Source organism: Bacillus rossius, chromosome 1 (assembly GCF_032445375.1).
Source record: "Bacillus rossius redtenbacheri isolate Brsri chromosome 1, Brsri_v3, whole genome shotgun sequence".
Lineage (NCBI taxonomy): Eukaryota > Metazoa > Arthropoda > Insecta > Phasmatodea > Bacillidae > Bacillus > Bacillus rossius.
Genome location: NC_086330.1, coordinates 234,381,498 through 234,399,397, shown reverse-complemented (window position 1 = coordinate 234,399,397; position 17,900 = coordinate 234,381,498). Strand labels below are relative to the sequence as shown.

Below are 17,900 nucleotides of genomic sequence, written 5' to 3'. Positions count from 1 at the left end.
GAGAGCACGATCTTGTTCCAAGTATTTAACTGCAATGCAAAGACTGGCACAGTAGTGTCGGACAGAGGATGAATGTGACAGGCACTAACTGCAGGCTGTTGTGAAGGTAACGAGGCAGAACATTGAGCAGCAGCGCGAGAGTGCAGTGCTCGATGTCGAGGTGGAAGACTGCGAACGCCAGGTCCACGGCTCTGTCCAGCACCTCCTGGTACCTGAACTTCAGAACCTCCTGCCGCACACAAACAACAATCCCAATATCATTACATTAACACTAACACCTGTCTAGCACTCACGCAAACACATGCAAAAGGTAAGAGAGTTTAGTTCTTTATTAAGTTGTGCTACCTATCAAATTGTGACTCATCATGTCACCAGACCAAAGAGGTTACTGATAAAGTGATGTTGATCAAGTTTATTCTGGTTGCTAAATTGCTAATCATATAATTTGGGATAAAAAAATGAAAATATACAAATTGAAATAATTAATAGCATAGTAAATATTTGGATAACATTAAAAAAAAGTAACTATATACATTTAACATATATATATTTTTTTGCTATCACTGGTCACCAATTGATATACTTTACTCTCCTTTCTATAACTTTTAATTCCTGAGAGCACAGAAACCATTCAATAACAAAACAAATATGGATAGAATTTATTGCTTTTAACTTCTTTCAGCTTCTAAATTATATATTAAGAAGGAAAGTGGTAAAAAAATAAATGTACAATATTTGTGGTAAATTTAAACTGAATATAAAAGCAGGCAAAAAATTGATCCACTTCAGACAGCCACTAAACTAAAATACAAAGCAAATGTGTTAACATACTTAATACTACTTAACTTACCTACGTTATTTACATTAACTCAACTATGAATCTTTCAGAACATTTTATTGTTTAGAACCATAGAGAAATTTTATAAGAATAACAGCAAGCAACTAGAAAGATATGTTCAGTAGATATGTACTTTAGTACAATCTCAATTGTTTCAAAAGACTTGCATATATCATTATGGTAAGATCAATGAGTTTATTTTTATTGATACATACAGTAGAAAGACATTTTTACATATCCGGATTTACGAATTTCTGTGATTACACCTATCCCTCACTTAGCACGTATTTAGATAGCGCGGATTCATTTAGCGCGATGTGAATTTTACTGCCCCAGTCGGCAGGCAAAAAAAAATTTCAGCACGAGGCCACGAAGTCTGTTTCAACTTCTGTAAACAACAGATGTGCCGTGGGATACAGTTAGCCAAACAAGGGGAGAAGAGATGCGCATGCAGGTCTGTATACACTATCGGCTGTTGTACAAACATCCACTATGGTAAGTTAAATTGCGGCTATGGAGTGTAAAGGACCAAATGTTTTTACGTCCGCACGTATGCCGCCGTGCCGTACCGTTGTCGCCTGGCCACAAACCGGGCCGTAAACTCAGTCTAGCCAGTGGCAGGGAATTCATACAAACAAAAGCAACGTCTGCCCATTCAGCTGCCAGTAACTATACGTGCTTGATCACTCATAATGCATCGTGTTGAAGTATTGGAGACAAAACTAGAAGTATTACGGCACGCAGATTGTCATGAAGGCCACGCTTATGTTATCGCACTTTAGTTTTAAGCAAGTCAACTGTGCGCACAATCATACGAAATAAGGACTATTACCAAAAGTTTATATAAGTCTGATGCTGTTGGTTGTACTAACAGGAATATATTTGACATTAGATACCGGAACAGAAATGAACAGATGATTCACGTGGAAAAGGTTGTTAAATTAAAGTTTCAATGAAAAAAAATAATCTTTGGCCTGCTACATGATTGGTGTGACCCAGGTGGTGATACGCGAATAAGCACTTTAATTTTTGAAAAATTAAAATGTAATTATCTGGACAGTAATATCGGTTTCACTGTCAGTAAAGGATGATTTGGAAAGGTACGCCACGTGAGTTGAAGGTCACGCCAGAGAGGGCAAGTCAGCCAGCTGACTGATGATAAAGTACATAACCACGTATCTCCCATTATGCAGTGTTGTATTTGTCATAAAAAGTGTGATGAGAGGCATATAAATATAAATGGTGTGAATTATTTATAGTTGAGTGTTATTCAACCATTTATATTATGTAAAGTATATTTTCTTACACAATTTTGGAACACATTAAATAAATTAGCCTTGCTATTTAAGAAAACTAATGCTTCAGAATGTGTGATTTCCAATAACACGAGCATTTTTAGGAACAAATTAGTCGTGCTAAGTGAGGGATAGGTGTAATGTTTTTTTTTTCTTGCACCATCATTTTACATATAATATTATAATGCATTACTTTTCCGCATTATGCAAATAGCATGTCCCACAATTTACATTGCAACAGCACTGCATTCAATAGCAAATAAACATAAAAGTTTAAACTAAACAAGTTGAAAGCGAATATGTAGTTTGAAGTTTTTTTTTTATATATATGCTACTGCGTCTGCATACAATCACGGCCAGCTTAAGGTTTCCTTTGTAAAAAAAAAAATTTGTGCTACATGCCATGGTGAACCAATACTGCCATGAATCCAAACTTCGGTGACGAACCAAAAATTAAGTTCATTTTGCTATCGCTCCCCTTTAAAACTTATTGAATATTGCATTAAAATTAAGTTGTATATTGGGGTTTTTAGTTTTTACACAAATAAACAGTGGATTACTGTGCCATTGTTAATATAAGTTATAAATTAACATACCAAATTCCTATAAAAATGGTGTCGTGGTAAATGTTCGGAAATGTTCATTTTACCACCTCAAATATTTAGGAACGACAGTTGGCCCCACTGAGTTTCCAAATATTGAATTGGAAACATTTTTAACTTGTTCCTAACCATTGTTACTAGTTCTCGTAACTTTCTAGTTATTTTTGTTTAGTAACTTTTACATTAAGATGGTTAACTGAATTTATATCCTTTTTAGAGATTTTAATATAATTTATTTTGGTACATTTTTGTTAATTGCTATTAAGATTTGTAATTCCCTGTAATTTTTCTTACAAATTAATTTTTTTTTGTATATATTCAGGAGTGTAAAGGTTTGCTATAACAAGACTTTGGAAGTTAATTTGCTTGCCAGTAGGGTGCCTATCGTTGTCATTCGGGTGTTCTCGGAACGAGCCACGACAGGACCTGAACAAGTGAACATCAAGGAGAAAACAAGTGAATGACGGGCGACTCGGGTGAAGCAGGGGCGGACGGAGCATCGAGACCTGGCTGCCGGGCGAGGACAACGTCTGCCTGTGCCGCGATGCAAAGTAAGGAGTCGACCTAATGACACTGATTATGCATCAGCAGGCGAAATTTGATCATTTGGCCAGATTCATTTAGAAGTGTTTACGAACATAACTTTTTTATGGTGCAAAAATTTTTGGAATAGAACTCACATTTTTTTTTAAACGGTCACATCCATGCAATGTTTAGCTTGCAGATATAATGCCGCAACAGGTATGAGGGAAGCTACAGCATCTGAGAGCGTAAATGTAAAGGGGTAATTATGAGGACAGGATATTTTCGTCACAGAGTTTGAGACTGCTAGTCGGAAGTGTTTTGACGATGAATTTTGATGGCAAGCAAGCAGGCAATATGATTAATGGGCCCTGAACGATACAAGTATGATGCACATTCAAAGGACTTGAAATTCTTTAACTTTGAACTGGTTTAGTACCGTTAGAATTATAATGTTAGGTAACTTTTTTTAAAATTTTTGTGTGAATTTTGGTAAGGTAAATTTTTAATTGAGATAGAGTATGGTTTTTTACGGTTTATGTACAATTATGCTGAATATTTATATTTATTGTGCAGTAAATTTATGACAGTGTATTGTGGCCCATATTATGATAGCAGCCACAGTCATGGTCATATGTGTTGTATTTCGAGCACATTAATAAATGTTAGAAGTCTTTCCCGCTTACTTCTCCTAATACCGTGTTTTCTCACATAATCGTCACACTTTTTATTCTAAAATCAAGCTTGAAAAGTAGGGTTGCGACGATTTTGCGGAAAATTTTTTTTTTAGTTAGATAAAGTTATTCATAAAAACAAAACCAATACATGGAAAGTACGTTTATTTATAACGTGAAGTATAAAAGAGCACGCCAAACTATTAAAATTAATAAGTCATGCAACTTAAAACCTTTCAAATTTAAATAGAAAAATAAAATCTGTGATCCAAATGCAAGCCGAACGAACGCTTAACTATCGCCACAGTAAGTACACAATCCACGAAAGAGAGCGAGCCATCAGGTGTAGTTAACTTGGCACTCGACAGTGAGCGCGCGTTGTATGCACTCGACGAGATATCGATATTCAGCTACGTGTGCATGCTCTATATGGGAAGCAACATAACCAAACAGAGCGTGCGTTGCATGAACTTGGCGAGATATCAATATTCGGCTACGTGTGCGCGCTCTATACGGGAAGCAACATAACCAAACATTAATGATTGCAACGAGCGCTGGCAGATGAAAAGATGAAGGTTATAAAGATTAAAAATGTTTTAAAAGAAAATTTACACATCAGACAACTTAAGTGGAACCTCGTTACGACAAGAGCTGACAACGGCAGCAAAAATTCTCGTAACAACTAATACTGATAATAACTGAATATAAAAAATTATAAAGTCAAGTTAGACTCTGGACTGTCCAAACAGTCTTAATTTTACACTGTAACTTGAAAACGGTGCACTATAGTGAAAAAACGTGTTGAATAAAAGTTGTAGCAAATTAAATTAAAAATAGAAAGTGTCTCTATGGAATTTTTTGTATCTACAACGGTTTTTGATTTAATTGCGAATGAAATGGTCCGATATAAAGACCGGCGCCGTTCACGAAGGGAAGAAATGTGAAGCTGTGGGGAAAAAAAAAAAAAAAAAAAAAGGAAGGGTGTTGGCTGGTCTATTTTTAATTTTACCCCTCCCCCCGACTTAGGATGGGAAGCAACTGGCGCCGTTAAGAGAAAGAGAGGGAGGGAAAGAGAGGGAGAGAGTGCATGTTTGTCACCAGTCCTTTCACCCCATCCACCTGTCGCCCGCGTAGCCACATAGTTGTCTGTATTTACTGCGAGAACATTATTTTAACTGATGGTGTTTTTCCTTCTTTGAAGATGCCATTCAAATCACTCGTACTTACGAAAGGGCCAACAAGGAGGCACTCGTAATAACCGGTTTAATTTACTATGATTTACGTAGTCAAACTGACGGTGCATTACAAAACTGTCGTAACAACGAAGGTCTCATAGTATCCCGTACTCGTAATAATGAGGTTCCACTGTACGTATTTCCATTAATTAAATAAGTAAGAGGTAACTTAAAATAAATATTAGATTTCTATTTTAAAATACATCGTTTTATACTGAAAAACTACCCACACAAAGGGCTCGGAATCTAATAGCGGGACCAAAAACATCATGCGATGTTTACGCAAGTGTTTTTTTAATCCAAATTTTGACGACCAAAAATATGGGTGCGACGATTACGCAAGTGCGACGATTATGCTATAAAAGAGGGTAATTTGTTTAAATATATTTTATTTAATTTTGTTTTGTCTCATATCCCGTGGGTAGGAGGTGGAATTGGGAGTGAGAACTTTTGAATTTTTAGTGTTTGCCATTTGTTCAAGCAACATAAGAGTTTGAGCCTCTTGGTGAAAATGTGTGGGGAAGGTTGTCAGCCTTGAATTTGGTTGCAGAGAAGACTGGGGCTGTGACACTGTAAACAATTGTTTAGAAAGTATTCGCGTTTGTTAAAAATAATTATTTCCGATAGAAATCTGAAATTATTAAATTTTAACTGCGATTATAAACAAAGTCCAAATATAAATTGTGTAGTTAGATCTCACTACAAAATGTGGACATTTTGAGATGCTTCGAAACACACACCTCTTACTCAAGAACCAAAATTGTCGTGTTCAAGTTTAAACAATTGGGAATTTCTGCAAAATTAGATGTATTAATTGTTTTCTTGATGTTAAATAATACATTTTAGTTAATATATAACACCTTACACATCTTTGACATTTTATTTAGGGAGGGGGGGGGGGGGTGAATATTTTGTTATATTTTCCATCATAGTTGGAATTAAAATTTTTTTAAAACTTCCCTCTTTTAAAATTGTCCCAGTTTTACATTTTTTTTTCTTGGTCTCTTGAAATATGTAGAAACAATGTTCTACCGCATATTATTTCCTGCCAAATGTCAAGAGTACAAAAAGATTGAAACACTTGCTGTCGCAATGGGGGTTGATTATATGTTCGTAGAGACTTAGTGTTATGCCTAGAGTGCCTAAACATATATTACGGGCATGTGGACCCGGCTACTATCTCCTCAGGGCCATGACATAGCCCGTTTGCAGCGAGGCCCATTTCCCCCCGTATAAATAAAATACACTGAATCATGTTCCCTCTCAGTGGGGGTTACACTATATGTGGAGAAAACAAAATAAGGTAGGCTCTCGAAGACGGCCCACATGCCACAGTCTGTGTGTTGTCTCTCCACGTGGTCACCAGCACAAAAGGCACCGAGATGTTGATTCAATACTTTTATTGACGTTGCTCATCTGTACAGTCTACATGTTATCACTGTTAATAAGAGCCGGTGGCACGAATCTGTATAAGGGTGGTCCAGACACGTGTACTGGACTGCGTTAGCGTTCATATAACATGACCAAAATCTGTCTAGCGAATTAAATAAAACTTAAGTAAAACAGCCTACTGCCCGAGGTAAGCCCTCAAGTTAAAATAAAGTGATTTATATGAATTAAGTAGGCAGATGGATGTGGATCAGTGATAGTCCAGAGTTCCAGACGACGGGTGCATGAAACTCCTTATCTCGGGCAGCCGCGGCGACAGACTGCTCCTCCTAGCGTGCCCTCGAGGCAGGGTAACAACTCACATCCGGCCAATGGCCGTCAAATATATATTTAAATAAAGCGTGCCACCAGGAAAAGGATTGAACACAAATAAACGCTTAACCAAATTATCCCACTAGCTGGGAAAAATAACATGACATAACTAATTGGTACGGACAAAATCTCTGGTGAAGCTTACCAGCTTGATGGCTACAGATCCAAGCAGACTTGACTTTGAAACACTGACTGTCTTTGATCCAAAAAATATTTTGATTACAGACATGAGCCCTATTTTGCTTGCTAAGTTGTGTAAAGTTTTTACTCTGAAAGAAATGGACAGCCAGGAGCTGATCACCGGTTTTGGAGAGTGAAAACCGATAGTTGAGAAACAAATGAAGGAAAGCAGTGTGGACGTAGTGTGCAAACGTTGATTCGGAACGCTTCTTGTCACAATACAATAATGTTCTCACTGACAAGCGAACTAATTTGAAACAAGAAAATATAGCTACAATAGCTATTTTTTCAATTGAAAGTTAAATGATGTGTCCAAGTACTTTGATTCTGAAATTATTGGGTTGACTTAATTTAGAATTTAAGTTCTTAAACTTGTGTCTTTTTACTCTTTTTAACCTATATTTGTGTAAGTTTAATTTATATTGTTTCAATTGATGGTGCAATTATATTACAATGTTCTCTTCATATTTGTTACACTTGAAATCATAAAAATTAAAAAAATAAATCAAACCCACTTTTAGGTAAAAAATAACACTGATTTTAAGGGAAAATAACACCACTTTTCATCACAAAATAAACACACCTTTAGCATGTCTCTTCTAATTGGTTTAAAGTGTTTAAACTAATTTAATACTGAGCTGAAGTTAGCTCTATCTGCCAATTCTATCTGGCCGCCCGGGACACAGAGCTTGGGACAACAATAAGTCATTCCACCCAACTACAAGAATTTCCAACCGAGATTTTATATTTAAAAAAAAAAAAAAAAAAAAAAAAAAACTGCAAACATAATGATAGAACAGTTACATGGCGACCTTCAAACATCAATAAAAAATTTAATTTGATTACGAACGATCGTACAGGTTGTCCCAGGAGCCCTAAAGGTCTCCAATGTGTTGTTTTCATGGAATATTTCATAAACATTATTTTTATATTTCAATATATTTCAATACTTTGAATTATTTTGGGATGGCACCTGGTTGTAAGTTTTGCATACCATCTGTAAAAACCTTATTTTACACTTATAAATAAATAATTTAATTACTACAATTTTATTCATCTTGAAAAAGACAGCTAATTAAATAAAAATACTATATGGTAATAAAGAGTAAGTTGAAAGCAGCAAATTTAAAAACTTCAATATATATGTACTACATACATTCTAGCCATCTACACAAAACAGAAATGCCAATAGCAGAAACCCAGACTGGCGACTGCTGACCTGGACAAGGCTGCAGACGAACCAATGAGAGCCGCCCGTGTTGAGCAGGCTCTCCAAGGCGTGGGCCGCCTCGCTGTTCACCCAGCCCCTGGCCTGGATCCCCGCCCACACGGCCTCCAGCTGCTCACAGCTCGGCTGCCTGGACTTGATGCTGCGGCAAGGAGCAGGTCGCTAGCCCACAGGACTGTTCGCTTGTCGCCACCTTCTGCTACTTCGCTCCCACAAGTGCCGTGGGTGTACAGGGAACACAGTCATGGGAGTAGAAAGTACAACAGGTGTAAATATCACCACCCTAATATCAGTGGTAATAAAACAATTTTTTATTGAAATCGGTACAATTAGGTACAGAAATTTATTACGTTTTTTCTATCATGAAATAATACTATACAATTATTTGTAAATATTAAAAAACAATTCCCTGCTTTGTTTTGAATTTTAAGTAATACTTTACTCTAACTATATCATAACTTTGGCAGTATTATTTTACAAACTCATACTATTTTGTGATACTTCCTAAGTTAATGGACCACATTGCAAAAACCAATCCTAGAATTTCATAGTTAATATCCTTCCTCCTCTTCCCATCCTCAGGGGATAAATATATATATATATATACTTGTGTATATCTATACTTGTGTATATCTATACTTGTGTATATCTATACTTGTATATATATATATACTTGTGTATATATATACTTGTGTATATATATACTTGTATATATATATATATATATATATATATATATATATATATATATATATATATATATATACACACACACACATATATATATATATCCCCTGAGGATGGGAAGAGGAGGAAGGATATTAACTATGAAATTCTAGGATTGGTTTTTGCAATGTGGTCCATTAACTTAGGAAGTATCACAAAATAGTATGAGTTTGTAAAATAATACTGCCAAAGTTATGATATAGTTAGAGTAAAGAATTACTTAAAATTCAAAACAAAGCAGGGAATTGTTTTTTATATTTAAAATAATTTTATAATATCATTTCATGATAGAAAAAAAACGTAATAAATTTCTGTACCTAATTGTATATATATAAGAATGTGTAAAAAAAGGTGCAGAAGTTGTACAACCACCAGTATACCAAATAATTTTATTTAAACTTCCTGTAACTAGAAGACTTTGGGTGCAGAAGTTGTAGAAGGCACAGTCCACGCCAACAAAGCTATGATACCAGGATAAATATTTCCCTGACTTTTTCAGGTTTCCAGTGTTATATTAAGATAAAAAGATTTCCAGTGTTATATTAAATAAATATTTGCTAAGACCTAAGTTCTATTCATATTGAGCAAAGATATGTTCATTTACAATTCTATAATTAATTTTAAAACCAATTGCTCTCTTGATTCAAATGATTTTATTGAATCCAAAAGTTTTGAAAGTTTAGTGTGTCATTTCAGTTGGAGAAATAGTCTAGGATGCTCAAAGCTTTAGTTTCAACGCACGTGACCACTGCAATATGCAATCAAATACTTAAAGTTGAACAAACAGTAAACGAGATACAAAACAAGGTATGTTCCCAACATCATGCAAGTATAGATGACAAATCAATTATTTTTGAAAATACTAGAGTAGGGTTTCCCAACCACTCTGCCACAACACACTAGTCTGACATGAATCCTTTCTAGGTGGGCTGCAAGATTTTGGTATAACTCGGCCAAGATAACAATGTATCTCGAAAGAATGCGGTCGCGCGCGAGAGAGACAGAGTAAGTAGCTGACCTGGCCTATCGGTGACGAGCAGTAGGTGGCGAGCCGGCTATCGCCAAGTACAGTCAGCGATGCGTGACAAGTGAACACGTCAGTTCATCCGGCGTGGTTAACGTGTGAGTTCGCGAATTGGAATGTAAGGTTGCTGCTTGCGTTATCAGCTATCGAGTGGAATATATGCATTAATAATGTTATACAATAATGGCATCATCTAGGATAACGCGTCCGACTATTCATAGTCAAGCACGTGAAATTATAGGAAATGTTATTTCATATTTTGATGCAGAGAAGCTTGCTGGAAAACACGCACATCCCATCGAAAATGCTACAAAACGAGCTGCAGCTGCGACTGGAAAATCTGTGGGAACAATATGCAAAATACGTATGGAAATGAGCATAGCAAAACTAACAGATACACGAGTATGTACACCGGGCAAACAACGGAAGACAAGCCGTAAAAAAATTGTTCTGGATGATTTTGATTTGTGTGTTTTTCGACGTACAGTTCAAAACTTTTATGCCTATCGAAAGGAAGTGCCAACATTGAAGAAATTACTGTATGTATTGCGGAAAGAAATCTATTTTGCTGGAAGTAGAGAAACGTTGCGGAAAATATTAAAACAGATTGGCTTCCGATTTAAGAAATGCAAAGACAAGAGACTAGTATTGATGGAAAGGACAGATATTGTCGCTTGGAGGGGAAGGTATTTGTGACGAATGAGGGAAAATGACAGTTTAGGTGAGAATAAATTACCAGTTGTATATGTTGATGAAACATGGATACATGCAGCATACACTGTGAGCAAATGCTGGCAAGATCCAGATACGCAGGGTGTACTTAAGAACAACAGAGCAGCACACAGATGGATTATTGTGCACGCTGGTTCGGTTTCGGGTTTTGTTCCTGGCGCATTCTTAATCTTCAAATCCAAATGTAAAAGCAGAGATTATCATGATGAGATGAATTATGATAAATTTTCCAAGTGGGTACTTGAACGGCTTATACCTAATCTTCCCACACATTGCATTGTTGTAATGGATAATGCATCCTACCATTCAGTGCAGATTAATAAAGCCCCGACTGTGGCATCGCGCAAGGCGCAAATTCAAGAGTAGCTGAATAGCAACAACATTGCTTATGAAGAAGACATGACAAAGTCAGAATTACTTAACATCGTCAAGTGCCAACGCCCGTCTCCGAAATATCGTGTCGATGACATCCTTGAAAGACATGGTCACGAAGTAGTCAGGTTGCCACCGTATCATTGTAATTTAAATGCAATTGAATATATCTGGAACATTGTGAAATCTCGTGTGTTGGACAAAAACGTTTCACAAAAAGCCGACCATATACAAATGTTGACAGAAGAAGCCATTAACAGCATTCGTGAAAACGACTGGACGGCAGCTGTGTCGCATGTTAAACGAGAAGAAGAGGAGTACTGGAAAAACGACCACTGCATTGAAGAGGAAATGGAAAAATTTATAATACATCTAGACGGTGACAGTGAAAGTGAAAGCGATGTTTGTGAAGATACTGACAGTTCCAGTGATGACAGTGGTGGAAGATCCTCGGATGGTGCACTTTCAGGCTTCGAGTGTCTGAAATAGGCAGTTGTAAGTACAAGTGTATTAATTAAACATCTTTGTTGTGCTATGAGTGCGTTAGATGTAAATGGTAGGCCAGATGCCATTCCATTTGTATTTATATGTTCAACAAACAGCAATTGTCTACTTGTTATGTTTGTGGACCAGTTGCTGTTTGCATGTAACCTGAAGGTACCTATATTCTAATTCTGCGGATGTGTATGCTATAACAAACGTATTTCACTTGAATATGTAGGAAATAGGTGGAACGAAACGTGAAATCAGCTAATATAGTGGCTGTGTTATTGACGTAGGTCCACAACAGTTTTCACTGAGTGTACCGCTCCCGCCTGTAGTGTGTTACTCAGGGAGGGGACTGGAGGAGGTGTCACGACACTTCCCCTCACGGGATACATTGTTAGCTTGGGGGCGTTATAGTCAATAAATAATGAATAAAACAGTATGTAAGTATTTCATATTTGTTTTTAGCATAGTCATTAGAATAAAATTTGTTTATTTTAAACATAAAGGTCCTAAAATTCAAAATCCATTGAAAAAAAAGATAAAAATAACAATGTGTAAAAAAAATGGTGTAAAGTTCATGGTGCTGTGACCCAAAATTGTTGGGAAATACTGCACTAAAGAGAATTTTAATTTTGTAGTTTTCCAGTTCAATGGGTACACGAATTTTGCACTAAAATTGTTTAGGGTATCCGAGGACTCTTAAGTGCTTTTTCAAAAATTGAAATTCTTACATAAAAATTGCCACTTATTATGATTATGTCTTAAGTGTTTAAACTACCAAGGAGAATGCTACTCTCAAATTTGCATATTCAGTAGCCATAAATTAAGACATACTTTATTCATTTCCTGTCGATTAATGAGGTGCATTATTATTTTTTTTAAATCTGACTTAAGGGCAAGAACATGACCCTGCTTCGCCCCTCCCTGACCTTGCATCGCACAATTATGTGCAGCCTAGTGGAATACTTACATGTCATTGGGATCTGCAATTTGTGTGTGTATATTAACTAAACAAATAGTGTAAATATTTGTTTTATCAATAATTGAAAATTTTCAACCCCAAACATATATTCTACAATTAATTTTAACTACTTTAGTACTGTTCTTTAAGAAGAATTATAAAAAATTCTTTCCGCAGCACATGTAAGGAATCAGAAGACATAAAATTCAATACAACTGTCCAAAACACTTACGTGTGGGAAGTCATCACCTTTGACTTTGATGGTGTAGGTGGAAATATGTCATACTGCATTTTACGTATGACTTGGAACATTAGACTTGACCTGCATGAAAGAAACCATAATGGACAAGTTATAGACAAGCAAATAGCCAGAGTGAATTAAAAGCATGCCAGATACCATTACAATAAGCAGTGCTCACCTCTCTTTGAAGGTATCCTGCTGAGTGACTTCGTCATTAGTGAGCGGCATCAAGAACTGTTGCACCATGTTCATTGGCTTGAGCAGAGCGTCTTGGTGCTGCACCTAGCGCAATAGACTACAGTCATTTGTGTGCATGCTTACACCTAAAACTGTGTGTGTGTGTGTGTATGTGTGTATATTAACATTAATAAATATATATATAAATCATGTGTATTTTTTTATTTTAAATTCTTTTAAAACAGAATAGTTAGTACAATAGATACTTAACATTTGTAAACATAATCACTGATCTTTAATGAAACTTCTTTATTTTTTTACTTAAATAAATATATATAAGTCTATTTTAATTTTTATTTGAAACGAGTTAAAATCGTACCTGGTTAAGATGATGTTATTTCCTTGCACATTCAGAAAACCCTTGAAAAATATTCCATTGGAGGTTGCAGGTAGTAGGGTGTAAAGTTCTGTTGATTACTGTTGAATCTCTCGAAACTATTAATTGTTATATTTAAATAAAAGTGTCTGAAATTAATTTTCGTATTTATTTTCCTGACGTTGAATTGACATGTCTGTCACATGATTTTATTATGTACCAGAAAATAAAAACACTCAATGTTGCCAATTTCTCTCAAATTCCTGTGTCTTCACGGTCTAGGTACCGAACAAAAGTAAATTCCCAGTGGACTAATGGGGACCATCCAGGACTAGACCGCACGTCTGGGGCCGAATTTCTAATTTAAATGTTCAAAACTTTAAATAATAATAAAAAAAAATGTTGAAATATTTACTGCAACATGACCCTAACCCCAGATGTTAAATTGTCTGCCTCTACCCACTCATGAAATACCTGTACCATTTTTCTTTAAACATTATTATTTCAACTGACAGTTTCTCGCAAAAGAATAATTCGTATACTGAGTTTCGTGATTACAAAACAGGTAATTATATCAATCTCTACAATTTAATTGAAAACCACAATTGGAGTGACTTTTATAATTCTTCTGACGTAAATTATGTTATTGAGCAAATACATAATTATATAAGTGAAAAAATTAACATCTATATACCAACTTCAAGAAAAAAAGCCACTAAATATCTGCTATGGTTTTAAAATCAGTTAATTTATGCTCTAAAATGGGAAAGGGGGGGGGGGAATTTTTTTTATTATGTAGAAGATCCAAAAATATGTTTTACTGTTCTCAATTTTCTCATTATTGAAAATACGTGAAAGTTCTAATCAAACATGATAAAATTCAATGGACTCGGACGATCAATAACATCAAGCAGAACCCTAAAATATTTTGGAGATACGTTCAGATGATGAAAGACAGTTTTTATGAACACTCTCTTAAAATACATGATTTGTATCTAACGAACCAGCTGTATTAATGCTTTTTTTTTGCTCAATTTTTTTCTAGTGTTTATGTTCCTGCCAATACTAAACCTCAGGTGCCTGTCTCTGACCTTGGGACTATCTCTATAACATTCATCTCTGAAAGCCTTGTTCTCTGGGGTATAAAGGCCCTTAAAACTTCCAAATTAACTGGTCCAGACGGTATACCCAATTTTGCTCTCAAGTACTAGCGCCACTATTACAATATATATTTAACAGTAGTTTGAAATCACAAGTGTATCCTAGTAACTGGAAAACTGCCAAGGCTATTACAATTTATATTTCTGGAAGCAAACTTGATGTTGCTAACTATCGACCAATATCCTTACCTAACGGATTTTCTAAGGTGTTTGAAAAAATTATATTCAAAATTCTTAATTTTAATAAACTATCTAATAATCAGCACATTTTTAGATCTGGTATGTTTACCTCTACTAATTTAATTACTTTTATCAATCCTATCTACAATATAGTAACAAATAGAGGACAGGCTGATGCTTGCTACTTTGACCTAACGAAAGCTTTCGATACTGTAAACCATTCTCTACTACTTATTAAATTATTGAGCATTGTCTATGTGATAATTATATTAACTGATTCTCCAGGTATCTCGAAAATATAAATTTTTTTGTCTCATTAATCATAATTCTTTGTTATTTAATGACAGTTCTGGTGTTTCCCAGGAAGATATGCTGTCACCCCTGCTTTTTAATATTTCCATCAACGATATAAAAATAGTCCTTAATCACTCAACATGCTCACTATTTGCAGATGATCTAAAAATTTATAGGAAAATTACCACTCGGAATCACTGCTTGTTATTGCAAAATGACATTAATTCTGTTAATGGTATGAAGATTATCTGGTTAAACTTAATAATACAAATATACGTACCAAGATACCTTTCCCAGGAAACATCTCCGTATTAAATTTCATTACACTTTAGAAAATAAATTAATATCTAAAATATATTTCACCAAAGATCTTGGTATTTACTTAGATTCTAAATTATTTTTTCACAAAAATGTTGACCACGTGTATTCACCTTCACATAAAATTCTTGCATTAATTAAATATATTACGTTTTTGAGAATAATTCTGATTCCATTCTCTCTCTTTACTTTGTTCTGATTAGATCAAAATTAGTTTATGGCTCCATTGTCTGGAACAATAATTCATTGATTGATAGCAATAAACTTGAATCAATGCAAAATAAAATTACTGGTCTAATCAACTCAAAAATTTATACTTTAACTCCTTTTGATTTCCTTCTCCGATACTGTTATTTATTATTAACTTTATTTTTTTTCTTAATATTGTATGGTAAAAACTTTTTCTGTTGTTATCTAAGGCATATCATCTCTATAATTGTGTTATTCTTGTATCTAGTTTTTATTTTATATATGTATAACTGTTTTGCCAGGAACCGGTCATTGCTTCTGTATGGCTACTTACCTCCTGTATGTAGGCCTTGTGCGATGATGCCTACCTGCTAGGGTTCCCACCCGTAGTTGCTTGGTTGCTCTCGGTGCCAACGCAGGGTGGGTATCCACACACATGCAGTGACCATTCAAGTTTTATGTTATTATGTTATTTTATGTTGTTACATCCATATAGTTATCTATGTCATTGTTTGTGTTGTTGCCCACCACTTAAGCCCATGGCTGTTGGTGGGCATGTTACAAATTAAATTAAATTAAATTAAATAAAATAAATAAATAAAAATAGATACGGAAACGCAACTCTGCACAATTACGGGTGCAAACAGTATCACACAAATCTGAATTTTGCGTATATTACACATAATACCATTGGCTCAGATTGCGTGATCACAGCGCTGTGATGTTCAAATGCTCCATGGGAAGCAGGCGAAGAGTGCAGATGTTTAGAGTTAGCCATGCGCACTAGCAATGCTGTATATCACTCTTTGTGGTATTAAACACTCAGTTACAGATAGTCACTCGTTAAGATATGAGATCTTCCTATTCAGTACATATCTGGTGTGAAAGCGAAACTTGGTAAATTCTTTGCACTTCCAATACACTATTAAAATATCGGCCTTCTATACGAATGTAGAGCCTGTCGTGCTATTACTGTTTGGTGTTTTTGCAATCACAGCACCATAATTACTAAACCATCAACATGACACTAATTGCCAAAACCAAATGCACAAACATACCACAAACAACCATTCGATGTGCTGTACACAAGATTGCTGGATGCTACTGCATATGACTTAACACTAAATTTCTGTGACTCGTTGCCTGTTTCCCGTGGACCATTTGAATGCCATGGCACTGCAATTGTGATTTATCTCAGCCAATGATATTATGTCTAATGCAAACAAAATTCAAATTTGTGCAATACTGCTCACACCTTTAGCTTTGGAAGATTGTATTTCCAAACATTTGTACCTAATCAAAACTTGCTTGTACTGGCACTCCTTGTCAAACATTACATTCATATCCAGTAATTTTTTTAACATCTTGTATATAAATAAGAGAGTATACACAGTATACCTCAATTTTACATATTTCAAAGGACCAGGGAAAAAAAATATGTGCAAACCAGGAAAACGTAAAAAAAGGAAGTGTTGAAAAATTTTTTATCTTCACCATGATGGAAAAAAAAAGTAAATATACACCACACTAAATAAAATGTCAGAGATGCTTACATTTTTAGATATTAATTAGAACTTAATTATCTACATGGTGTAAACAATAAATCCATCCAATCTTGAAGTAATAAATAATTTTTTTTAAGTAAGAGATGTAAATATTGAAGCATCTTAGAATATACACTTTTTATTTTTATTTATTTATTTATTTATAAATTGTGACATGCACACCAAAACTCTGAGAAGAGATTACAGGGGTGTGCACGGTACAAAAAAAAAACAAACACAATACAAAACAGACACCACAGACAAAGGACACAAAACAAAAAAACTAAAAATTAAAAACAAAAAAATTAATAAATTCAAAAATAAAGAAAATTAGTGAATTTAGAATAATAGTAAATTTAGAATGCCAACAAACAAAGATACACAGTTAATTGAGTTGACTGCAAGTGCTACTAAAATAATTTACTAATTTGTTAAGCTTGTTACTATTAGGTCTAATCTATTATAATTGCTTATTAATCTAAAAATAATATCATTTTTTCTCTTTATTGTACAGAAAGTAGATGTAAGTTGACTATGATTCATGGAAAGGTTTTCTTTCACAATTCATTTTCGCACTTTGTGTATAATAACGTGTTTAAATTTAATTACTTTCAGGTTTTTATTGGAAATAATTCTATTAAATAAAAATAAATACTTTCAAAATGAGTGTTTACATTTTAAGGCAGAAAAACATTAAAACGATTCTTTTGCAATGTTTGGAAATTCAGCGTTGCCACCTGTCTTTCCATAATTTTTTGACAAAGTAAAACAAACATTGGTAA

The 17,900-nt window shown here is 34.8% G+C and overlaps 1 protein-coding gene across 1 annotated transcript in view; it reads right to left on the bottom strand.

The window, feature by feature from the left end:
- The window catches only part of LOC134527366 (mediator of RNA polymerase II transcription subunit 24), a 154,688-nt gene that overhangs the window by 31,271 nt on the left and 105,517 nt on the right, over nucleotides 1-17,900 (bottom strand). Inside the window, exons 13-16 of the mRNA XM_063359987.1 lie at nucleotides 13,059-13,162; nucleotides 12,872-12,961; nucleotides 8,327-8,477; nucleotides 90-229 (exon numbers count right to left, since the gene is read on the bottom strand). Of these exons, the coding sequence (XP_063216057.1) occupies nucleotides 90-229; nucleotides 8,327-8,477; nucleotides 12,872-12,961; nucleotides 13,059-13,162 (485 nt within the window). The remainder of the gene's footprint in view (nucleotides 1-89; nucleotides 230-8,326; nucleotides 8,478-12,871; nucleotides 12,962-13,058; nucleotides 13,163-17,900) is intronic.